This window comes from Rhineura floridana, chromosome 11 (genome assembly GCF_030035675.1).
Source record: "Rhineura floridana isolate rRhiFlo1 chromosome 11, rRhiFlo1.hap2, whole genome shotgun sequence".
Lineage (NCBI taxonomy): Eukaryota > Metazoa > Chordata > Lepidosauria > Squamata > Rhineuridae > Rhineura > Rhineura floridana.
Window position 1 is genome coordinate 40002921 of NC_084490.1, and position 26794 is coordinate 40029714.

A 26794-nucleotide genomic window follows, 5' to 3' on the forward strand; every position below is an offset into this window, starting at 1 on the left:
CACTGGGTCGACATTTTCATCGTGCTGTCCACTACAACCCCGAGGTCTCTCTCCTGGTCGGTCACCGCCAGTTCAGACCCTATGAGCGTATATGTGAAATTAAGATTTTTTGCTCCAATATGCATAATTTTACACTTGTTTATATTGAATTGCATTTGCCATTTTTCTGCCCATTCACTCAGTTTGGAGAGGTCTTTTTGGAGCTCTTCGCAATCCCTTTTTGTTTTAACAACCCTGAACAATTTAGTGTCATCAGCAAACTTGGCCACTTCACTGCTCACTCCTAATTCTAGGTCATTAATGAACAAGTTGAAAAGTACAGGTCCCAATACCGATCCTTGAGGGACTCCACTTTCTACAGCCCTCCATTGGGAGAACTGTCCGTTTATTCCTACTCTCTGCTTTCTGCTTCTTAACCAATTTCTTATCCACAAGAGGACCTCTCCTCTTATTCCATGACTGCTAAGCTTCCTCAGAAGCCTTTGGTGAGGTACCTTGTCAAACGCTTTTTGAAAGTCTAAGTACACTATGTCCACTGGATCACCTCTATCTATATGCTTGTTGACACTCTCAAAGAATTCTAATAGGTTACTGAGACAGGACTTTCCCTTGCAGAAGCCATGCTGGCTCTGCTTCAGCAAGGCTTGTTCTTCTATGTGCTTAGTTAATCTAGCTTTAATAATACTTTCTACCAGTTTTCCAGGGACAGAAGTTAAGCTAACTGGCCTGTAATTTCCGGGATCCCCTCTGGATCCCTTTTTGAAGATTGGCGTTACATTTGCCACTTTCCAGTCCTCAGGCACGGAGGAGGACCCAAGGGACAAGTTACATATTTTAGTTAGCAGATCAGCAATTTCACATTTGAGTTCTTTGAGAACTCTCGGGTGGATGCCATCCGGTCCCGGTGATTTGTCAGTTTTTATATTGTCCATTAAGCTTAGAACTTCCTCTCTCGTTACCACTATTTGTCTCAGTTCCTCAGAATCCCTTCCTGCAAATGTTAGTTCAGGTTCAGGGATCTGCCCTATATCTTCCACTGTGAAGACAGATGCCAAGAATTCATTTAGCTTCTCTGCAATCTCCTTATCGTTCTTTAGTACACCTTTGACTCCCTTCTCATCCAAGGGTCCAATTGTCTCCCTAGATGGTCTCCTGCTTTGAATGTATTTATAGAATTTTTTGTTGTTGGTTTTTATGTTCTTAGCAATGTGCTCCTCAAATTCTTTTTTAGCATCCCTTATTGTCTTCTTGCATTTCTTTTGCCAGAGTTTGTGTTCTTTTTTATTTTCTTCATTTGGACAAGACTTCCATTTTTTGAAGGAAGACTTTTTGCCTCTAAGAGCTTCCTTGACTTTGCTCGTTAACCGTGCTGACATCTTCTTGGCCCTGGTGGTACCTTTTCTGATCTGTGGTATGCACTCCAGTTGAGCTTCTAATATAGTGTTTTTAAACAACTTCCAAGCATTTTCGAGTGATGTGACCCTCTGGACTTTGTTTTTCAGCTTTCTTTTTACCAATCCCCTCATTTTTGTGAAGTTTCCTCTTTTGAAGTCAAATGTGACCGTGTTGGATTTTCTTGGCAATTGGCCAGTTACATGTATGTTTAATTTAATAGCACTGTGGTCACTGCTCCCAATCGGTTCAACAACACTTACATCTCGCACCAGGTCCCGGTCCCCACTGAGGATTAAGTCCAGGGTTGCCGTCCCTCTGGTCGGTTCCATGACCAACTGGTCTAGGGAATAGTCATTTAGAATATCTAGAAACTTTGCTTCTTTGTCATGACTGGAACACATATGCAGCCAGTCTATGTCCGGGTAGTTGAAGTCACCCATTACTACCACATTTCCTAGTTTGGATGCTTCCTCAATTTCATATCTCATCTCAAGGTCTCCCTGAGCATTTTGATCAGGGGGACGATAGATCGTTCCCAGTATTAAGTCCCTCCTGGGGCATGGTATCACCACCCACAACGATTCTGTGGAGGAGTCTGCCTCTTTTGGGGTTTCGAGCTTGCTGGATTCAATGCCTTCTTTCACGTATAGAGCGACTCTGCCACCAATACGTCCTTCCCTGTCCTTCCGATATAGTTTATATCCAGGGATAACCGTATCCCACTGGTTTTCTCCATTCCACCAGGTCTCCGTTATGCTCACTATATCAATGCTCTCCTCTAAGACCAAGCACTCCAGTTCTCCCATCTTGGTTCGCAGGCTCCTAGCATTAGCGTACAGGCACTTGTAAGCAGTGTCTCTCTTCAAGTGTCTTTGGCACTTGTGGTTAGGCCTGTGGTAATTTTGCTCTTCTGAATTTATATCCTGTGCCCCTGCTCTCACAATGCCTACTTCTAGGCCTACCCCTTTTAAAATTTCATCATTTCTTTGGTTTTTATCCCAGGGGGGAGGTTTATTCCGAACCGGACCTTTCTCAGCTCGTGTCGGGTTTCCCCCCTCAGTCAGTTTAAAAGCTGCTCTGCCACCTTTTTAATTTTAAGTGCCAGCAGTCTGGTTCCATTCTGGTTCAAGTGGAGCCCGTCCCTTTTGTACAGGCCCGGCTTGTCCCAAAATGTTCCCCAGTGCCTAACAAATCCAAACCCTTCCACCCGACACCATCGTCTCATCCACGCATTGAGACTGCGAAGCTGGGCCTGTCTGGCTGGTCCTGCGCGTGGAACCGGTAGCATTTCAGACAAAGCCACCTTGGAGGTCCTGGCTTTCAGCATCCTACCTAGCAACCTAAATTTTGCTTCCAGGACCTCACGGCTGCATTTCCCCATGTCGTTGGTGCCAACGTGCACCACGACCACTGACTCCTTCCCAGCACTGTCTACCAAACTATCTAAACGACGGGCGATATCCGCAACCTTCGCACCAGGCAGGCAAAACACCTTGCTGTCTACACGCCCATCACACACCCCACTGTCTATGTTCCTAATGATCGAATCACCCACTACAAGGAATTCCAGGTAAGCGTGTATAGGATTGCAGCCTTAAGCTCTATTCAGCGGACAAACTTATTGTTTTGCACCACCCCAATCTCCGAGCGGGTTTGGTTTCCTTTATGAAATATGGTTTATTTATTTACACACATTCCAACCTGAGCTTAAGATGGAGGGGTTCAAGACATCAGCAGTCCAATATCCAGCTTTTCCATCACAGTTACAGGAGGCACCCTAAAGCCAGTCTTTCTGCCTGCCTCCAGTTCCCAGCCTTTTTCAGACACTAAAAACACAAGCCTCTCCTTGTGCCCCAGGAATTGGGGGGGGGGGGCTGTCCTGAAGAGTTTCAATCTCCCTCGCCCATTCACCAGTTGATGGGCACCTGACAGGCCCATTAACCCACCTGGCCACTCTATTAGATTAACAAAAGAAACTCATCTGACCAGCAGAGTGGGTTTTTCACCCCCAGGTGCAGGATTCCAAATCAAAGGCTGGAAGGGGACTCATAGAAATAATCCGTCTCAACCCCAAATCCATAACAGTATAGCAGGTGGCGTGTGGGGTGGGGAGAATATTATCTGTTGCTGTTGACCTTGGCCTCCTGCAGATTCATCTGATCTCTTGAGCGATGACGTGTGTATGTGTGTCATGAGGGTCTCTCAGGAAGATACCCTGCAAAATACAAGTTGTAGTCGCTTAGGCCTGTAGAGAAGAAAAGATGAATATGCAAAGCTCACGAGTGAGAACAATGGGTGTGATCCCAACCATATTTCCATGTCCTCTTCATTGGTTCTCTCTTGATTAGCAGAGTAAGCAGTTCTCAACAGGAACAATTTAGGAGGTAAAGAGTCAAAGTCTTACAAAAGGAGTTTATTTCATTCATTTCATTGGTTCCCAGTATGGGGCTTAAAAGGTAGCATTCTATTAAACTCTCTTCATCTAGCAACTCTGATTCAATCAAATGATTTAATAACACTGAGAACCTTTCAGGTGACAGAACATTCCTGAGGAGAGACAAGAGACCCTCCAGACTAGTGTTTCCTTGCAGGTGTATCCTGCAGCATGTCATTGATGGCATAATAGCTCATCAGTGGTGGATTTATGCCGGACCTTTCAAGCATAGTTTTGCTTTCTTAGTTATTATACAATGTGCTTCCCCTATATGACTGCATTATTGCCACCTGGAGGGGCACTCTTGCGCTATAGCACAAGAAAAGTGGGGCAAACAAGCAAACAAGCCCCAGAACATTTGTGGTATGAAAAATAATAGGATTTCAGCACAGGACATGCACTGACTGGAAACGAAGCAGTAAGTCCTGAAACTTTTGCAGGCACAAACAGTATTGAAAGTGGGATCGCGTATAACTGCTCTGATACCATCGTGGGCTTAAATCATCATGAACGCACAATAAAAAGGACATCTGGAGTGGCACAGGGATCTCCGAGGGAGAGGAGGGAGAATACTGAACACCATTCTCGGAGTATTGAATGGTTTCCAGCCCCTGAACATTACAGAACCCCCTCATTTCCACACTGACTTAGGATGTTGTCACTGTTAAGAGATCAACCATGCCCCTGATGTATCTTCCTAGAAAATGAAAATATGCATACACAACTGTATGCGTGGCTTCCCGGCTTAACTGTACTTATGCTAAAACAAAACAAAAATTGACATCAAAGAAAGAGCACTAGAGAATCTGGAGGGGAGCCAGCTCTCTTCAGGCCTGAGCTCTTGAACCTGTTTCTAAAGCTTCACAACTTGTGCTGTATTAAAGAAAGATGAGATCACTTCTGTCTGAGTGGGGATTGCTCTCCTGACAGGGCTGCGTGTGACTGCAGTGTAGACTCTCTCTATTTGCAAAGCAAAGGCTAGCTGCCCACACACAGGAATTCTGGCAGCCGAACCTTAGACTCCTCCTACAACCTCCCCTCCCCCTGGCTTTACCTGTCTCTCCTCCTCCATGTGACCTTCAGACCCACCCACCTTCACCTGGAGCTCTGGCAGCTCCTGCTTTCTGTCCAAGAGAGTTTCGCTTTGTTTCCAAGAGTTTCTCTCTGCACTGGACTGGCATGGATTGAGGATATGTCAGTTCTTCCTTTCGCCTCTACCTTCTAATGTTTGGATTGCCTTCCAGCTATTCACATCTGGGATCTGGCTTTCTACTGTGAGAGCAGAGCAGAGGCTCTTTGGAATCAGCCAGGTGCTTCCATCCAGGTCAGCATACCTGCTTCCCGCCCACAATTTCCACACAGGTGAGTTGGCAGCACACAGGCAGCTTTGAAACCAAGTGGGCTTCAAACAAAACAAAAGGACGCTTTGCTTTCCAGATGGGTTGTGAGTGATTTGCTTGGGGTTTTTTTCTTCTGCGGCTTTAAGGTCTTTATGGTCTAGGGAATTATGCTGGCTTTCTGAAACTGGATCTGAAACAGAAAAGAGAACTTTTACTAAGTTTCCAGTTTTTATTCTTTCCTAGCCCTTTTGATGAGAAAATGGAAGTTAAATGCTATAGACGGAGGTAAATTCAGCATCAGTCCACACTAGTGATTGTGAGGACCCCATGCAAATTAACCCAGAATTAAGAAAACATGGATCACCAGAATGCTTCAATAAACCTGGCACTGAATCGTCTCCCAGCACAATCCTACACGCCGCCTAATCAGAAATAAGTCCCACTGTTTTTAGTAAGGCATACTCTCAGATAAGTGTGCACAGGCTTGTAGCCTAATTTTGTTTCTCTGAAAGCAAGTTATGAACTCACTGGGCAGTGTCTATCGGGGGGCTATCTGTGGCCCTCCAGTTGTTTCTTGACTTCAACTCCCATCAGCCCCAGTCAGCACGGCCAATACTCAGAGATGATGGGAGCTATAGTCCAGCAACATCTGAAGGGCTACAGGTTAGCCACCCCTAATTGGGGACATATTCTGTACTGGCTACTAATTGTTACTGTTTATGGGAATATAAACCCTCTGGCCTGGAGATTCTCCAGGTCCCAAATTTTTTAAACTGAAAAGGTGGGCAATCCTAGCAATATAGGGATAATACTGATCTACCTTATAGGGTTGTTGTCAGGATTGCAAGATAATATTATGTGAAGCACTCTGACCACTTGAAAAGACTATATAAATATTAAGTATTATCCTAAGTGTAGCCTTTTAGCAAACATAGCCTAGAATTAAAGCATTAAAATTTGTTACCAAGAACGTTATTTACTCATGCTAGATTCTGTTTGACAAGAACTGTTGGGGCTAATCTGAGCAGCAAGAGAAAGTGGCTGGTTTACTTTCAGTTTTAATTAACTACAAATATTTCTAAGGCTGAAATCCTAAGTGGACATGTTCAGAAGACCAGGTTCAGCCCATTTATACAAGCTTCCCAAGCCATAGCTTAGGACAGTAATTACTTTTAAAAGCTTCAAAAATAAAGCAATATGCAATCTGATCATTGCTTTATAACATCATCTGTGACGTTGTAAAGGATCCTGGGACACACCTCTTGGATCACACAGTGCTTGGCACAACAAAATATCTTTGGGCCAACCCAGACATAAGCCTTGCTGGACCCAGTGGGGCTAGTTTCCAAGGAAATACGCACAAGATCAGGCTGTAAATGATTAACTTGGTTGATAAATCTAAGGGCAGAAAGCAAAGCTCGTGCCATTTCAAGAGGTGGATTTCTGGAAAATGGCTGAAGAATATCTTGGCCCTGTTCCCTGTGCAGCCCTACCTGAAAATGCTGGCGATTGAGCCTGGGACCTTCTGCATGCAAAGCAAATCCTCTGCCACTAAGCTACAACCCTTGCCTAGTTTCCAGATTTGCATGTCTGTTTTAATACACTAAACTTAAACTTCCCAGGAGCCCAGATTCCATCTACTTCACTCTGACTCACCACTCCACCCTTTCCAGGATTCCTGGCTCTGATTCCAAGCTACTTCCTTTGAGTACACCTGTTCACAAGATGGATGTGAAATAGGGTTGCCAGGTTCAGGGCCTGAGACTGATCTTTAGGAGAAAAGAAGGTCAGCCAAGTGCAGGTGTTCTTGCAACACTATAATGGGAAAAACCACAATGTGGAATTCTCCCTTCCCTCTGCACAACTTTTAAAGATACAGAAGACCTCTTGGAGGCTGGCCCTAAACATTGTGGAGGGGGGAGAATTCCACCTTGTGGTTTTTCCCATTACCGTGTTGCAAGAACACCTGCACTTGGCTGACTTTCTCTTTTCCTAAAGATACAGGATCAGTCTCAGGCCCTGAACCTGGCAACCCTAATGCACACAGACTTGGGGAGCAAGTCCTGTTCAACTCAATGTTAGGGGATATACTTTTGAGTAAACATGTCAAGAATCAGGCAGGCATTGACATAAATAGGGCTTACTTCTGAGTAAATGTGATTAAACTTAGGCTATAAAGATTGTAAATGCCCTGAGAGGGGATACCAGGGTGGTGTGGTTCAAGTGTTGGACTTGGACCTGGGAAACCAGGATTCAAATGCCCACTCAGTCATGAAGCTCACTGGGTGATATTGGGCTAGGCTGAAGCCTAACCTACCTCACAAGGTTGTTGTGAGGATAAAATGGGGAGGGGGAGACCATGTGTGCCACCTTGACCTCCTTGGAGGAAAGGTGGGGTAAAAATATAATAATTAAAAAATATACATTTCTATATTCCAAACTATTCCAGCACATTTACAGTTCCTGGCTTCTGAACCTGCTTCTGTTGGTGTTCTTTTAACTTCAGTTGAATCTGTAGCAATTAGCAGGTATGAATGTTTAGCACCATGCTATGAAAAGCTTCACCTGCTGATTTCTACAGATCAGACTTCTGTGAAGGGAATAGGAGCAAGCCAGACCAGCTGGCAATCCAATTTAAAATGTAAAAGGATTTTTTTTAAGTAATTACCTAGTTAGGATCCTTAGTAATGCTTTTTTAACCACTTGGAAGCTTTCCCCTCTGCAGAGCAGGCCCAAGATATTTAGCTGCCTGACTCGAAGTGGTAAATAGAGTACCCCTCCAAGTCAAGGCAGACACTACCCAAGGCCAGAGTTATTTTGGCACCCGAAGCAGAAAAGCCCACATGCCACTTCCTCCCAGTACAAATATACAATAATAAATCAAATAGCTAACAATCTGCTTGCCTTCCATGACACCCCAAATCAGCTGCCTGAGGCAGTTACTTCATTCTGCCTAATGGCTGGACAGGCTCTGCCTTCCCATTTTGCTGCTTCTTTTGGGCTCTTGTGTACGTTAATGTACGTCGCCTAGAGTGGCCGTTAATTTGGCCAGATAGGCGACTCAAAAATAAATATTTATTATTATTATTATTATTATTATTATTATTATCAAATGCCCAGCTGCATCATACACAGCAGTTCCTCCCTTGTTATCAGACAGTTGAGCAGCAACTTTTTTGGGGGGGAGGGGGGACAAATGTATAATACAGTATCTGCAGCTTGCGCAGCTGTGAAACTCAAAATTCAGTATATTGTGTCAAAGGTGGTGGTGGTGGTGGTGGTGGGGTTGTAAGTGAATGGTAGCAGATGAGAGAGAGTCTGTTTTACAGGAGGGAAAAGTGTTGTCCCAGAATCTTGGGACTCTGTTGAACCCAGATCTTCAACGGTGTCTCATGCTCTCCTTTCAGGGCCTGTCATGTGGAGTCCTCTGCATCTCCTCTTGCTGTTCCAAGCCCTCGGTCCTTGCCTTGCTGGTTCCCTCCAGAGACAGCCTAAACACCTTCAGACACAAGAGGATCAAGGTAACTTGAGGGAAGAGGATGGACAAATAATTTTGATTCTCTCGATAACTAGAAAAAATAAAAACTTTTTCCAATCTTAAATTCAGTTTTCCACGTTTCTGTAACAATTTGCTACTTTTTTAATCCTCATGAAAATTTGTCAGCTTTTTAGTGCAAATATCTCCTAATAAACACATTTTTGTATGAATTTCTGATTTATACACATTTTTGCAAGCAACCTTCCCTAATATAATGCATTTTTGTATGTTATTTTCACTACTATATAAATTTTTCATGCACACTTCCTGCTGATCCATGCATTTTTGTACACATTGTTTTGGTTGGAGAACTGCATTGCAAAAAATCAGAGAAGTGTGAATTTCAAAGGATACCTGTGTTTCAGTTTGTGTATTGGCTTGAGAAATGTGAAGTGTTAGCAATCTAACTCAGGGGAAACCAGAGTATTTTGTGCTGGAGCAAGAGAAGCCGGTGTAAAGTTTGACGCATCCAGTTGCCATTCAGGAACCTCTGGGTTGGCTGAACACCAGCTCAGCCGGGAGCTTCATGAAAGACTCTGTTCTCCCAAATATCCCTACTGGGGATTAAGCCCTTTCCATTGACGTATATTGCAATTATTTTCGTAGATTGACCTTTTCCTTGGCATAACTTTTGCCTGGATTGGGACCTGCAGGAGCGCTCTGAACATGAATTGGATGTGGCCTAAATCCCCTCACCTCAGCCCCCCCTCAACATGCTCTGTGTTTGGGCCTTATACTGGCTCCACTTGCACCGGTCTCGGCTGAACCCTGGCTGAGGAACTTACAGCTGAGCTAGCTTAGCTGGAGATCCACCACATCCAACTCCCCTCAACCTGGCGTCAATGTGAGTTGGACTTGGATTGCACCCTTAGGTAGTTTCTTGTTGAAATGCAAACAAAAATCCTGAAGGGAGGGTTTAATTGCTGTATCTGTTGTCAAAATGTGGGATCAGAAAATTATTGAGGACCCCATTTGCTTTCCCAATGACAATACATCCTTGGCTGACCTGGGCATTTGGGGAACTGATGTTGGATGCCAGTTGAGACATGTGAGCTGGTTACCCAGGTAGCCAGGGAAGGGGCCCTTTTTTTCTGAATTGTCTCAAATTCTATAATGCCGGAGTGAGGCTAACAAACACAGGGTTCTACCTACCAGCTTTGGGTTTCCATTGGGGCTGATCTCTTAAACACTCACAGTGCAATCTGAACCATGTCTACCCATAACCTACTGAGTTCAATGGGGCTTACTCCCAAGTGAGTGGGATTAGGATTCAGCCTTACCTACCTGAAGTCCTTTTTACATAATCAGTCAAACTTCCCTTTGCAGCAGTTAATTCTATCTACAGTCTAAGAACAAACAGCATGATATTCCGTCCATGTGCAATAGATGGAGATGCCCACACTGTGCTTTTGTTTTAAATTTTAGATTAGAGATGTGAAACCTTTGGCACTCTAGATGTTGCTGGATTCCGGATCCCATCATCCCTGACCACTAGCTGTGCTGGCTGGGGCTGATGGGAGTCCAACAACATCTGCAGGGTCACAGTTTCCCCATCCCTGCTTTAGATGTTTGATCCAGTGCAGAAGTAAGGGAGCACATATCCTCTGAGAACTTGAATCCACAAGTGGCTTTAGGGACTTCTTGAAATAAGAAAAATGTACACAAAAGACCCACAGAGTAGACTTGAGTTTCCCCCAAATAAGCCTTTTTAACCCCTTCTTTATTAATTTACGTTTGCATCCTCTTCCTAGAAGCTCAAGATAGTTTGCAAGGCTCACCACCACCACTGGTATATTTTGTTCTGTGAGGTTGATTAGTCTGAGAAATACTAACCCAAAGTCCCCCAGGGAGCTTTATGGATGCACGAGGATTTGTACGCCATTCTCCCTGGTCATAGTCCAATACTTTAACCATTACACCTCACTGGCTCTTCTACTTCCATTAAGAAATCCAGCTAAAACCAATAAAGGTTTCCCCCCACTAATTATGACAGGAACAAGCAACACAACCTTTCCGCTCTGTCCCTCTCATTCCTAAAGATGCATGACTCAAATTGTAGCCAATGATTGCTTCGGACACTTGCAGAACCACATTCCGCATTTGGCAATGAATTCAATATATTGTGCAGGGGGAGGGGAGCATCACATTTCCTCAAACAGCAAGTAGGTTTTAGTACTAGCAAAATGCACAGAAGTTCATCCAGGAAGGGAAGACGTGACTGTGGACAGCAAAAAAGAAAAAAGCAACAAAGGCACCCACATAGGGTTTAAAATGGACCATAAGAGGCAATGAGAATCAAAGAAAGAAACAAGACTGATAGATGCAGCTGTCAGCTCCCAATCCTCTCCAAAGCTCCCAGAAGCCTCTGCTTTAACCCCTCACTCTCACAGGCCATGCTGGAGAGTCCTCAGTCCCCTTCATATGCACCCTTCGTGAGGATGGAAGATACTTGAGCACTTTGCAACGTACATCGGCTAACATTCCATCTTCTACACCACTATGCAGCAGCCCTGTTCTCTTTAGCAGCCTTTGCCAACCTACTACACTATAGACATTTTGGACTATAACTCCCATCAGCTCCAGCTGGACTCAACCCATTAGCCTCCAGTATGGCCTAATCTCCTTTCCTCTCAGAGAATGCAAGTAGCCTGCATCCCATCCAGGTCTACCCTAACTAGGGTGGCCAGATGCAAAAGAGGAAAGGTCTCCTTTCCTGCCCTTTTCACAGTCATGTGGAAGAGGGCATTTCAAAAGATGTAGCTTGTGACTCCCTTAATTTGTGCTCTGCGTAGTCACGTGGTACATCTATTCTGTAGCACTTCAGAGCTTGGAAAAGTTAGTTTTTTGAACTACAACTCCCATCAGCCCAATCCAGTGGCCATGCTGGCTGGGGCTGATGGGAGTTGTAGTTCAAAAAAGTAACTTTTCCAAGCTCTGCTGTTGACCTTCTGGCCTTGCTGGGAGTGGCAGGTGTCTGCCCAAAATTGAGGTCAGTCTCACAAAAGCTTATGCCACTAGATTTTGTTTAGATGACGACTAGAGCTTAGATGTCATGCTGACTTTAACCATAAAGAAAGATAAGAAATGAGGGGAGAAACCAACACAGTCTAGTGGCCAGTGATAGCTGGTGTCCATTAGGACTAGCAGGGCGGAAGGTAGGCAGATCAAAAGAAGGCAGAGCAAGAGCCAATGACAGGTGGAGACAACTTATAAAAGTTTTGCTTCTTTCTTCCTGTTGAGTTCTACAAAGGCAACATTGAGACTAAGGAGGAGGAGGCTGACAGTCAATGCCTCCCCCTGGACAGGTTCTAAGGATGAAGGTAGAGAGGTGGGGGCTGGCTGAGGACAGACTGAGGTTGATAGAGCAGTGCCCCCTTTGCTTTAATAGTGGCAAAAGTGTTTGTGAGGCAAACCTCACTTCTGGGCAAATACCCACCTCACAGCAAGGCCAGAATGTCCAGAAGTAATGGACACTTGAGCAATTTGCAACCTACACCTGCTGAAATTCCATCTTCTACACTATGTAGCAGCCCTGTTCTCTTTAGCATTTGGCCACTCTAGCTCTAGTCTTTGAGATGGCATTCCCTTCTTGAGGAATTTAGGAGTCTTTGATCTCTTGTCACCTTTCATGAACTGGCTCAATAAGTTTTGCTGTCTGAGGTGAAGAACAAGATGGCGCCTACCACTCACCCCACATTCCATGTACAAAAGCCAACCATACTGACAATGGAAATGGGACTGCCTTCAAGTCGATCCCGACTTATGGCGACCCTATGAATAGGGTTTTCATGGTAAGCAGTATTCAGAGAGGTGGTTTACCATTGCCTTCCTTTGAGGCTGAGAGGCAGTGACTGGCCCAAGGTCACCCAGTGAGCTTCATGGCTGTGTGGGGTTTCCAACCCTGGTCTCCCAGGTCGTAGTCCACATAACACGTACAGCTGTGCTCACATACCACCGGTTGTCTGAGGCTGCCTCACCCTGCCTAATAGTAGGTCTGGCCCTGCTCCCAAGTGCCCTGCTGGCAACAACACTGGGTCCTTTGTTGCACACTCAAGCTGGCAGGCAAGGGGCAGCCACCATCACCACCCTGTGCTTGGTCTCTCTCTCTCTGCCATCCTCTTCTACACTCGAGCAGACATATCTGCAGCAAACAGTGCATCCAAGACACCCGAAACACGGTTTACTGTGGTGGTGCCTGCGCCACCTCGCAAGGAGGGCTATTCCAGCCATGTGTCCAGTAGACAAGGAGCCACATTTTAACTCTGTCAGAGTATACGCCTCCCCAACCCCCACACCAAAAAAGACTTTGTTAAAAGGAGTTTCTTTCCCGGAGGATTTGTTAACTGAGGTATTACTGTATTGACTGGCAGCTAGTTTCCAGACTTCAGACAGGAGGCATTCCCAGCTATACCTGGAGACGCTGCGGTCTCCACCTGAGACATTCTGCATATAAAGTAGATGCTCAACCACTGAAGTGTGACCTTTCCCGAATCTGCTAGGGTTCGCTCCATAATCCTCTAACGCTTGCTCCTCTTTCTTGGAGAAGAAAGGAGTCTTGATTCTAGAATACTGTGCCTTCTCTAAACTTCAGGATAATGTTTTATGGTTCTTGTTCTCAGTGTTCCTGGATGACTCTACTGCACATCGATTCTTGGGTCGCAAGCTTCTTTACAACCACTGGGATTTTGAGCTGATCCGTCCAGACAACCTGGAGCGTGAATGCAAAGAGGAAGTTTGCAGCTATGAGGAAGCCCGTGAAGTCTTTGAGGATGACTTCAAAACAGCTGAGTATGAGGAGTGTCCTGGGCTGGGAGGAGCATATTAACATCTAATGTAGAGATTTTTAAAACGGTGGTCTGCTGTCATTGGTGGTCTCAAAGCCACAACTAGAATTATAGAGGAAAATGACTAAAATATTTTTCAGACCTAACAGGGATAAATGCCAAACTAAAATTTGCAGCTGTGCTGTACATGAAACATGAAAGGAGAACCTAGCAACCCTTGCCCACTACCTAGTGATATGTCCTCTACTAGAGGGACTGTAGAAAAACTTGAGTTTTAATTTAAAAGCCTTTCAAGCAATCTCCCATATGGCTATAATGTCAGAAATGTGGTGGTCGGCAAAGAAAAAGCAAACCAAATCAGTGGTCCAATACCGTAGAAGAACGTTTAAGAATTGCTGAGCTAATGGATTGGTTACAGCGGGAAAGAGCATCCAAGAGCCAGAACCCCAGCTTTGTTGGAAAGGGATTAGAATTGTTAGTTAAAGCAAGATCTTTTGTGCTCTGCAAGGGGGATGTGACTTAAATAGGGGGTAAAGAGGGGGTAAAGCCTGGCTACTAGGTTCTCTAGGAAAGAGTTTAAAGTTGGGACTGATCAGTATCTTTTATTGCTTGAAGCAGAGTGGGATATAGTTCCTTCCCATGCTAGGCCCAATACTTAAAAAGAGGTCTTGCTGCACATTTCAGATATCAGTTTCTGCTTTCATATATGCAACTAAATTTTGCTGCCTGTAGCAACCTGCTAAATCTTGCTGCATCGTAGTGCCAACCTTCTATAAAGTCAGCCTATGGTCATAGATGGCAGCCTATAGTTTTTGGCACTACATGAAGAAACCTCAGGCTTGTGCAGAGGAGATCAGAAGCTTTCACTTCCATTTTTAACTATCTGCCGTTTAGTTAGGTAAATTGTGTGTAGTCTTAACTATATAAACCATGGTTTATGGGGTTGTTTCCTTAAAACATATTTAAAATGAATCACAGTTTAGTGTTTTGATATGAGAGTAAACTGTGGTTAACTGAAGTGAAAACTTCTGATCTCCTCCTCACGGACATACCAGGAGAGAGGAGCATGTAAGCTGAGACTCGTTCTTGTGACATTAAACCATAATTTAACATTATATCTGATCCAGGCTACTGTGTGCCAAAGAAAAATGTGCACCAAAGAAATCTAATGTTGAGATCAAAATGAATGTATAAAATTAGCATATATCTGCTTATTTTGCATAATACGTTTCTTTCAAATAGTATGGAATTTTTTTTTGCATGAGCAAGCTCTAGCCAATCCATGGTTAATGAAACTTAACTGGTTTGGTTTGCTATGGTGTCTGGATTGACAAACCATGACTTGTGATCATTTAGCAAACTGGAACTAGGAACCCCAGATTGAAGTGGGCTTGCAGTATGTGCTTTGTGCTAACAATGGTTTAGTGCAATAACTGAATGGACAAACCATTGCTCTGGCCACCGCTCTGTTTCCTGAGACTGCTGCACAATGGAGTCATGAGGTCAAATGCTGAGAGAACAGAAAACAAAAGCAGCTCTGAGCCATGCTTTACCTGTTGTATATTTGGAAGATGAAATTGTGTTTAAAGTAAACCAGGGGTGGGAAACTTGAGGCCCTCTAGATGTTGTTGGACTCCAGTTCCTGTCAGCCCCAGCCAGTATGGCCATTGGTCAGGGAAGATGGATAGGAGCTGTAGTCCAACAACATCAAAGGGTCACAGGTTTCCATCCTTGGCATAAATCATCGTTAGGTGCAGTGTCTGAATTGAGCTATATTTCTTCTTTTGGCTTGTAAGATTTTCCAGATTTTTACCACCAAGTCACTCAAACTTTATTCCGGAACATTTACTCTGTAGAAAAGAAAAAGGGCTGGCATTGGGGAAGAGGTTGGGATTCTGAGGATGCTGGATAAAGTAGCAGATGCTAGCTTCCATGCTTCTTTGGAAATCTTGTGGGTGCGTGGGATCCTGGTGTAGTGAGAGGGGCCAAGAAGACTCCATACTTCCCTTGGAAGGCAGTCAAGCCCTGGTGTTTCAAAGCCAGTGAACAGACAGGGAATATTGTTGTTAACTACAATCCTCCATGCCAGGACTTGTCTAGGGAGTTTGGAGCAGGTAAATTCCTAGCACAGTAAAACAGCCACGTGCAAAGAGGCCTCAGGCTTCCCATTACAGAGGTATGTCTGGGCATCTCAGGTGGCTTGGGAAGGCAGGGAGTGAAACCAGCAGCATGTGGAGATGGCTGGCTAAGAGAAATCTGTGGCCAGGCCAGAGCTTGTTTGCATCTCATTTTGTTGGAAAGAGACACAGTGAGAGGGCTACAATGAATTAGGAGGCCAGTTTGCACACCTCCCTTTTCTGTGCAGTGAAGGTGTTTCAAGTTGACTGAGTGTGTGTGTCGTTTCTGGCATATTACTCGTTTTACACATTTGGATTTTTTTTCTATACCGATCTTGGCAAGCTATGCTGTTTCCAATATTGACATTAATTATGTAATTAATCTGGTAAGAAACCAGATTAAATTCCCAGCAGAAACTTTCCCAATGTTAATCTCCCTTCTTGGTGCTTCACCTCCTCCCTGAGTATGCTCTCTCCTGTATCCAGGGCCTTTCATCCTCTCATTTGCCTCCCAAATCTGGAGAGCCCCCTCCTTTCCTCAGTCCAAGAATTCCATGCTTATACTCTCCCACTCTCATCACTTCACGAGTAAAGTGCTTCCCCTAGTCCAGCCTTTCCCAACTAGGGGGCCACCAGATATTGTTAGACCACAACTCCCATCAGCCTCAGCCAGCATTGCCAATGGTCAAGAAAGATGGGAATTGTGGTCCAACAACATCTGGTGGCCCACTAGTTGGTAAAGGCTGCCCTAGTCCAAGGATGAAGAACTTCTGGCCCTCCAGATGTTGTTGGACTACAATTCCTATAATTCCTGACCATTGGCCACACTGGCTGAGGATGATGGGAACTGAAGTTCAACAACATCAGGAGGGCCACTGTTTCCTTCTCTCTGCCCTAGTCTCTTTAAATCCCCCCAAAACCGAACTGACTGTATGAATGCTCCAACATGCTAGGGCTACAGGTTGCCAGAGCTTGATCTGACTCAGCTTTAAAAAAAAGGTTTTTTTCTAAGTTCTGGGAGTCATAATCTGGATCTGTGTAGAAGCACTTTCAGGATCAGCTGAACATTACAGAATTTACTGAGAAAACTCCCATATTTATTTATTATTTGATTTATTATTGAGAGCCAGCATGGTATAATGGTTAAGGTGTTGGACTACAACCTGGGAGACCAGGGTTCGAATCCCCACATAGTCATGAAGCTCACTGGGTGACCTTGGGCCAGTCACTGCCTCTCAGCCTCATGAAAACCCTATTCATAGGGTCGCTATAAGTCGGAATCAACTTAAAGGCAATACATTTACATTTACTATTATTATTATTATTATTATTATTATTAATAGAAGAATAATAATAATAATAATAATAATATTTATACCCCGCCTTTTGGCCCAAGGTCCTCAAGGCAGCTTACAGAAGATACAAATATCAAAATACAATATAAGAATACATCAATAAAACAATAAATCAATACAATAAAGCAATATGATTTACAAAACAATTTACAAAAGTTAAATAACCATCACAATCTACATTTCCAACTTAACACTTGCGGCGAGTCCACTACCTAGCTGGAACTAAGCAGGTCTGGGTATGTCAGGCCTGGATGGATATCTGCAAAGAAACCTCACGAATGCTGCCTTGAGTCCCATGATGGAAGGAGGCTTGGTGCCTACGGTAGGCCCTTCCCAGTAGCTAACTCGCTCCTTGCAGCAGCTCAGGAAGGCAAAAGTTAGATTAGTCCTAAAGGAACATGCAGGCAAGGCTCCTGAAGAAACAGACCTGCTGCTGTTGCCTCCTCCCAGCAGGAGCCCAGATTACAGATATGTGTGAATCTGCCCTCATGTGCCACTCAAGAGACTAGGAGCTTCCCTTACCATTATTTGCTACTGGTACTGCAAAGGCGCAGACATCATATGCATAACTGACTTGTTCATGTTTTATCTTTGTGGCTGGGGCAGTAAGAATTATCTTGAGGAAATGCTCTGTTGTTTTCTCTGTAGCGTTCATGTTTTGACTTACATTTTTATTTCCCGCCAGCGTATCCTTAAATGCCAAGTGCTACTTCGTGGTAACCATGATTCAAAACCCTTGCAGCCCAGGGTGATCATTTATAGTTTAAAAACCAGAAAAACCACTAACATGTCTAACCTCTATTCCTGCGGGCATGAGATTAGTCAGCATATTTACCCATTATTATGGAAGTCCCAAACAATGCTAGAGGGGTAGCTATGTTGGACTGTATACACACCATACATTGCTTTCCCCAAAGAATCCTGGGAACTGCAGTTTACTCTTCGGAGTGCTACGCCCAGAGAGCTTCGGCTATGGTGCGGTATACAAGTGCAATAAATAAATAAATAAATAAGAAATAAAATTCCCAGCACCCTTCACAAATTATAGTTCTCAGGATTCTTTGGGGGAAGCCATGTGCTTTAAGTGTGAGGTGCATATGCAACCTTAGTCTATTGCAGCAATAGAGACAGTGGTTTCCTGTCCCACTGCAGGTGTTAATTAACTTAGCTGGCTGATTGTGTTACCAACAATTATCGCTGTTGTGAATGGTGACTGAATTTATTTTGCTTACGTTTAAGCTTTAATGGAATCATCACAGCCTGCACTTCTTGTATTTGGTTGCCATTTGCCCCCACTGTTGATGTCTTTCTTTCTTTACCCCTGTGTGTGCCACCAAAATGTATGCCACAATAAATTGGCTAGTTTTAAAGTGCCACCTTCCATACCATGCCAGGACTGTGTAAACTCCTTCATGATTCTTCCCATATTTCTTTTTTGAAAACAGATGTGATCAGGGGGTTGCCACTCACTTTTTTGGGACCATGGGCACATTTGAAACTTTGAGAGAGTGCAGGGGCCGCTACCCCTTTGGGTTGCTTCTCTCCTCCCAGGCCTCTGTCTTCCTCCCCCCTCCCCCAGGAAAAAATTAACTGTCTTTGCCACCTCATGAGAAAGGAGGCAGGGAGCGGAGTGGAGGCTCAGAGGCTTCGTGGATCCCCAGGAGACGTCCACCAAGGGTGCCATGGTTCACACAGGAACCATGTTGGCAACCCCAGAGTTAAATTCCACAGAAAGGTAAATGTCAGGAGGTACAACTTTTCTCACTACTGTACCTCTATGAAGGAGAAGCTGTACATGCTTAAATTCTTCCTGCACCAATACTCAGGAACCAGCTGCCCTATCCCTCACTGAATGTGACAAATCTCCATGTAATTATAAGCAGAGAGTTAGGATTATGCAGTTCTGCATCTCTGTTGGATTGCATGGCACAGTTTCTTATGTACTCACAGCCGGTTCAGAATCTGGACTGGTTTCATCTCCTGACTCAGAGAGAGACAACGCCTGTTGCCGCATTATTTCCTTTTCATATAGAGATACACAGTATAAAAAAATTACTGGCATGGTTCTTCAGCTAAAAAGTTATTGGAGTGCTGTGGGAAAGATTAATTTAGGGCAAAATGAACTTTTATTAAGAATCTGATATATATGAGGAACTGGTGTCTTTTCTCCCTCCTGAAGAAATCAGTTGGTCTAGATGATTTATCTATTCAAACATTACATGTAATTTTATTATGTTTGAAATACTGTAGCTATCAGTCATGAGACATAATTTAAAACTTCCCTATATATCAGTGCAATTCTTTGTGAGATGTCTTTCAAATATGTATAAGTTTAATATACACAAAATAGTTAGCATTCATAAAACCTTGTATAAAACAATCATGTATAACAATAAAATGTCTTTGTGCTGAACAAATCCCAAACACGTTTCAACCTATGTAGTTCTTCTTCAGTGGGAACTGTAAGTTTTTATCAGCTAAGTGCTGTTGTGCCCCTTTGGCATTCCTGGATCATGTAAACAATAAGTGCGACCTACAGACTAAGTAAAGAACAAATGTGGCCAACTATAGTGTAAAAAGTATAAAAGGTATGGATAAGTCCCCCTTATACACAGAACACTCACTCACCTACACCTTTTCTATACAGATGTATGCCTTGTGCAGTCAATTGAGACTGGAAAATAAATATTAAGGATCTAAAGTAAATTGTAAAAGAATACAGTTAGAATGTATCACAATCAAATTAAATTGTCTCTTTGGATGCATAATCCCGTGTCACTCACCCATGATAATGTAGGCCTCTCTAGTTCAATAAATTGCTTGTTATCTCAGCCTGTTTGTTTGTTCTGACTGTTGTCTGAAATATATACCTAAGTTGGTTTCTATATAAATATTATTGCTTAGTCATTTCTTGAAGAGGTACTGCAGGTACTGATGAAAACTGCATCCTGTCACAACTCACTTACCATATGAGACCCACATGAGATTACAGCAAAATCCCTTCTAGGCATAGTCTTTTCTCCCCCCTCCCCCTTTTTTCGGGCTTACTTTACTTATAGAATGTTGCCCTCTAGAGCGCATATTGTGAACTACAAGTGATAAAATAAGAGCCATTCCTGGGGAAGCAGTGCTCAGACTGTTTACACACCAGGGTGTTTAATGCGCATGTGGGTGGCATAAATCCGTTTTTTCTGGGTGGATTTTAGTCCCCACATGAGCACTTTCAATTTTATTTATTTATTTATTTATTATTTTATTTTATTTATAGACCGCCCATAGCGAATAGCTCTCTGGGCGGTGAACAGCAGAGTTAAAATACAAAGTTACAATAAAACATACAAAATCACAACAAAGTAGAATAAAAACATTAAATATAAAACATGAACGTTAAAATGCCTGGGAGCATAACCAGGTCTTAACCTGGCGCCTAAAAGAAAGTACCGTAGGCGCCAGGCGTATCTCCTCAGGTAAGCTGTTCCATAGTTCGGGAGCCACCACGGAAAAGGCCCTGGATCTAATAACAATCCTCCGGGCATCCTGATGGGTTGGTACCCGGAGGAGGGCCTTAGATACTGAGCGAAGTGAACGGGTAGGTTCATAGCGGGAGAGGCGTTCCATCAGATATTGCGGCCCCACACCGTGTAAGGCTTTATAGGTCAAAACCAGCACCTTGAATCTGGCTCGGAAATGAATAGGTAGCCAGTGCAAATGGGCCAGGACAGGTGTTATATGCGCGGACCAATGGGTCCCCGTCAACAACCTGGCCGCCGCATTTTGCACTAGCTGAAGTTTCCGAACGGTCTTCAAGGGCAGCCCTACGTAGAGCGCATTACAGTAATCCAATCTAGAAGTTACCAGAGCGTGAACAACAGAGGCGAGATCGTCACTGTCCAGATAGGGGCGTAGTTGGGCTACTAAGCGAAGATGGTAAAACGCATTCCGCGCCACCGAGGCCACTTGAGCCTCAAGCGACAAGGAAGGGTCAAAAAGGACCCCCAAACTACGAACCTGTTCCTTCAAGGGGAGTGTAACCCCATCTAGAACAGGCTGAACATCCACCATCTGGGCAGGTAAAGAGCTCACCAACAGTGTCTCAGTCTTGTCTGGATTGAGTTTCAGTTTATTAGCTCTCATCCAGTCCATTATCGCGGTCAGGCAACGGTTCAGCACATCAACAGCCTCACCTGAAGAAGGTGAAAAGGAGAAGTAGAGTTGTGTGTCATCAGCGTACTGATGGCAACGCACTCCAAAACTCCTGATGACCGCACCCAGAGGCTGCATGTAGATGTTAAAAAGCATGGGGAACAAGACCGACCCCTGAGGGACTCCACAATGGAGAGTCCAGGGTGTCGAGCAGTGTTCCCCAAGCACTACCTTCTGGCGACGATCCGCTAAGTAGGAGCGGAGCCACTGCCAAGCAGTGCCCCCAACTCCCAACTCCGCGAGCCTCCCTAGAAGGATACCATGGTCGATGGTATCAAACGCCGCTGAGAGATCAAGGAGAATCAACAGTCACACTCCCCCTGTCCCTCTGCCGACAAAGGTCATCATACAGGGCGACCAAGGCTGTTTCGGTGCCAAAACCAGGCCTAAAACCGGATTGAAACGGATCCAGATAATTGGTTTCATCCAAAAGCGCCTGGAGCTGGCCGGCGACCACCCGTTCCAAGACCTTGCCCAAAAAAGGGACATTCGCCACCGGCCTGTAGTTGTTCAGAACATCTGGGTCCAAAGAAGGTTTCTTCAAAAGAGGTCTCACTACTGCCTCCTTGAGACTACCAAGGACTACTCCCTCTCTCAAGGAGGCATTTATCACCTCTTTGGCCCAGCCAGTGGTTACAGCCCTGCCGGCCTTCACCAGCCAAGATGGGCAAGGATCCAGGGCGGACGTGGTCGCCCGCACCATTCCAAGCACCTTGTCCACTTCCTCAAGCTGCACCAACTGAAATTCATCCAACAATGAAGGACAAGACCGCGCTCTGGACACTCCAATGGAATCATCTGTAATAACATCAGAGTCTAAGTCCCGACGGATGCAAGCAATCTTGTCTTGGAAGTGCTCCGCAAATTCGTTGCAGCGGGCTTCTGATGTTTCTTTAGTATCATGAGGGGCAGAATGTAAGAGCCCACGTACCACCCTAAAAAGCTCCGCTGGGCGGCAAAGAGATGATCTAATGGTGGCAGCAAAGTAAGACTTTTTTGCCGCCCTAACCGCTTTTACATATGCCTTAGTGGAGGCACTCACCAAAGAATGACTGCATCCATCAGGAGTTCGCCTCCACCTGCACTCTAGCCTCCTTCTCTCTTGCTTCATCACTCTCAGCTCCGGGGTATACCACGGTGCTGTTTGAGTTCTGCACCGAAGGGGGCGCGCGGGGGCAATCATGTCAATGGCCCGGGTCATCTCCGTATTCCACAGGTCGACCATGGCCTCGACAGGAGCGCCAGTACTATCAGCCGAAAAAACTCCCAGAGCACTCTGGAAAGCAACAGGATCCATAAGCCTCCGGGAGCGGACCAACTTAATAGGTCCCCCACCTCTGCAGAGGAAAAGGGCTGTCATGAGTCTAAAGCTCAGCAAGCGGTGATCTGTCCATGACAATGGGGTAGATGAAAAATACCCCACCCTCAGATCACCATCTCCATGACCACTGGCGAAGATCGAATCAAGAGTATGTCCTGATACATGTGTAGGGCCAGTAACAACTTGAGACAGCCCCATGGTTGTCATGGAGGCCATGAAGTCCTGAGCCGCCCTGAACAAGACAGCCTCGGCATGAATGTTGATATCCCCCAGTACCACAAGTCTGGGGGACCTCAACAATACCTCCGAGACTATCTTCGTCAGCTCAGCTAGGGAAGCCGTTAGGCAGCAACGTGAGCGGTACACCAACAGTATTCCCAATCTGTCTCCATGGCCCAACACAAGATGAAGACACTCCAAACCAGTCGCCGACTGGACAGGGTGCTTGGTGAGAGAGAAAAAACTCCGATAGACCACAGCAACCCCGCCTCCCCGGCCCTCAGATCTACCACAGTGCTGCACCGAATACCCAGGTGGGCAAAGCTGGGAAAGAGCAACTCCTCCCTCCTCACCCACCCAGGTCTCGGTAATGCACGCAAGGTCGGCGCCCTTCTCCACAATCAAATCGTGGATAAGGGGTTTTTTATTAACGACCGACCTAGCATTTAAAAGCAGCACCTGGAGATCCAAGAGCTGGCTGACAGTACAACCAACAATCCTGTGGATATGAGGAGAATCGGAACAAGGCACAGACACAACTTGTCTGGGACGAGTTCCCCTTACCTGGCACGTTCTCCTCCCAACACCGTACCTCCCATTACCCGTCACAACGTTAATTGGGGCCCCCAAAAAACTCCTTGCTAAACCCGAGGTATGTTCTCCCAGGCACATCTTAGAATAAAACTAACACAACAAAACACTTAAACAACATAAACACAAAGACACACACACATCCACTCAATCTCATTCACACAACAACAGACAAACAAACAAACAAACAAATTAAAATACAGCCAGACAACAACAACCAGCATTAAAAAAAACCCTCCTCCGTAGCAAGTCTTCTCTAGAGTATCCTCCGCAGCGTTTTCCTGCCGCCGCCGTCGCCGCCAGGTGGCCTACGACGACAGCCTAGCCTCCTCCTGCGGTGCTCTCACCACCGACAAGCTGCTACATGGCCCCTGGGCATTCACCCGGGCTTCCGCGTTGTTCTTGCCAACCCGGCCGTCTCGTTCCTCCAGCGTCGCTCCACACAGCGTCCTCTGTACTCAGCCGAATCTCTTTCCACCTCGTGTGCAGCTCCACGCTACCTGGATGTCCACACGACTGGGTGGTGCATGATGGGATATATTCATGGTGTGTGGTGTTGTCCCCTTCCTTCACTTACTATTTCCCTGCCTTCTGGAAGTTCCACAAACCTTTTAGGAAAAAAAAGTTTTGCCATGAAATAGTGCAATAATGAACTAGCACCAAAGCCAAAGTTTCAAGCATGTTCCATAGTGGGTAAAAGGGCCAATTGTTTTTTAAAAATGCATGTTTTTCAATTTACCAGATTTGTGGAAAACAGCTGTTTTAAAAATAAATATATATTTGCTTGTCACACCAAGCCCTGCCAGGAACCCACTGAGGAAGACTGCCTCACCAGGGCAAAAAAATGGCCAGGTAGGCAGAGGCATGGGCGCCTCTGATCTCCAGGCCCTCCCCACAAACACAGAAAGCCATGGTATCCTCTGACAAAAACGTACAGTACGCGGCTTCACACATAAGCACATATGGCGAATGCAGGACAAGGGGAGTGATATTAGGGGAGAGGGATTGGGAGACTGTTCTCCTTTTCTCTTCCCCTTTTCCTTTCCTGCCTCCTGTACCAGCAAGGGCCTTTTTTTTTTAACACAGCTGTTTTGCACAAGAGCAGTTCAGCACAAAACAGCTGTTTTTAAAACAAAAAAAGTTACTGGATACATGCTTTGAGCAACAACTGGTGGTGCAAGGCACACTGCACCCTTTTCTTGGGCTGATGATGGAAACAAAATGGCGAGGTTGTGCTCAGGTGATGAGCAAACAAAAGTAGGGTGTGTGTTCATAGATGGCACCAAGCAAAATGTCACCACACATGACACACACAAAACAAAAAACTGTCCATACTTAGGTAATATATTGTTTTATATTAGATCCCCCCCCCTTACTGCATTATTTGTGTATTGGGAATTTATTGGGGGGATAGTGCACACTGCTGCTTGGATGAGGATGACATTGTGTGGACAATGCGAAAAACATCTACACATGGAATGGATCAAATCCACTTTAAAGTACGCATCCTTAGTCACATGGGTCCAGGGGATTCCTGGGTTCTGCAGAAGGGGAGTAAGGTGCTTACCAAAAAGGGAGGTCCAGCGTCAGCACCTGGCATCCTTGGGCAGCTGCCAAGGTCCCAGTGCCCAGGCAGGGCCCACTACTGATGCCTCCCCCCCATTTTTATGGCCTGGCATTATGAACAGTGCCAAGCAGCTGGATCTAGCTACCCTTTCCATTTCCTGCAATGGCCCTGACCTAGTGCTGCTCCAGGGCATAGTGGAAAATGGCAAGGGTGGCTAGAGGCAGCTGCCCAAGTGCTGCTCAGAGCACTGCCAGCACAGCCAAGTAAGTGTGACAAGGGCCAGGCTGGCATTGATACACTAGCCTGGTGGTGGCAACTAGGAATGACGTGCAGGCAAGTTCATGGTGTTCTGTATATAGGCAAGTGAGAGTGCTGGCAAGAGAGCATCCCATCCCACCCTTACTCTGTCAGCCATAACCTTTATGGAAACATACCGAAGAGGGTCAGATTGCTCTATACCTTCTCCATCAGCCTGCTTCATAGAAGGCTGGTGTTTTTTTTTCCTTAGACTGCTAAGTGGGTAATGGCCTGTGTTTCTGTGTTGGCTACAGTGCCCTGTTACCTGCGACCAACATGGAAATACAGAATAGTAAACAACAACAAAAAATAGGCAGATTTTTCTGGGTTCATTTACAAAGCTCCCAAGGCCTTCTGACAGGAGAGGGCCCACCAAAGGACACTCTGTCCGGGGCCCTCTCAAACCAGGAGCCGGCTATGAGTAATAGAGCCTAGGTTTCTAGCAAACTATAACACAGATGGACTTAGGGACAGGCCCAGTAACAGAAGAAGGGATTTCCTGATGAAACATCTCTGGCCTATAAAACTATTGTTTCCTTGTGACTGGATTTGAGCTTTTGAGATCTGTTTCTGAAACCAATGTCTGGCCTAGAATTTCCCTAATTATATTCACTTAGGACTGTTTTTCTTTGCTACTTTTATGCTGGCTGGAGAATGCCTCTGACCATGTGCAGGGGAAGACCAGACATCTTGCCTCCAGGATTAGAAGGTTGTTTGTCAGATGTTGCTGGACTATATAACTCACATCATCCCTGACTGTTGCCCACAAGTTCCCCATTCCTGGATTGGATTATGAGAGCTAGAACGGGCTCTGGAAGAAGGCCTCCATGTTGGGTGGGGTGGGGAGCAGCTGTTCAGCTGTTATCATCACCAGAGCTCAGGTTGGGAGAGTTGTTCTTTCCCATCATGCCATGCTAACATTGTCCCTTTTTTTGTTGTTGTTCTCTCCTGCAGAAACAATTTTGGGAGACCTACCCACACAATGGAAAAGGGGGAGCAAGTGAGTAAGGGTAGAAAATGGCAGCAGGGAAAGCCCCACACATCCCTCTTGTCTGATGCCTCACTGATTATCCATTGTGAGTCAGGTACTGCTAGGAGGAAACACGCTCCTGTTCTGTTTCCAAAGGCTCATCCTTGCACTTTACATATGAGGAGCAAACAGGCCACCCTCACGCAAACATCCACACATAGTTTTTCTCTTCTACAAAGGTACAATAGGCTCTGCCCTCTTAGCTTCTCCACATTTAACCAGATGACTCACAATAAGATTGTGGGCAAGCAGGGACAGCACCAGCCTGCAGTGGGCCCTTGAAAGTGGCCGTGACACGGCAGTACTACTGCTGCCGCTGGGTGCTTAAATAGGCTCGTCTGTGTCAGCTCGCTGTGCGTACATGCCTTCCACCACCCAAGATGGCAAGTATGTTTGCACAGGGCACTGATGTGGTGACACGGAAAGTGGTGCGGTTAGCCCCTGTGGGGCGCACACTCCACAACCCAATGCTAGTGTGGATTGCAGAGCGGGAGCTACACCCGCCCAGCACCAGCATCAGAGGCCTCTGTATAGTGCCAAATGTTGGCTGACTTTCAGGCCCCATCTGTCCTATGCATTTAAAGCACTGTTATACCGCTTTAA

The 26794-nt window shown here is 45.3% G+C and overlaps 1 protein-coding gene across 1 annotated transcript in view; it reads left to right on the forward strand.

Annotated features, from left to right (window-relative positions):
• Positions 1-4906: 4906 nt before the first annotated feature.
• The window catches only part of PRRG2 (proline rich and Gla domain 2), a 31019-nt gene continuing 9131 nt past the window's right edge, over positions 4907-26794 (forward strand). The window contains exons 1-4 of the mRNA XM_061590570.1: positions 4907-5191; positions 8577-8690; positions 13327-13490; positions 26116-26161. Coding sequence (XP_061446554.1) covers positions 8585-8690; positions 13327-13490; positions 26116-26161 — 316 coding nt within the window. The 5' untranslated portion in view covers positions 4907-5191; positions 8577-8584. The remainder of the gene's footprint in view (positions 5192-8576; positions 8691-13326; positions 13491-26115; positions 26162-26794) is intronic.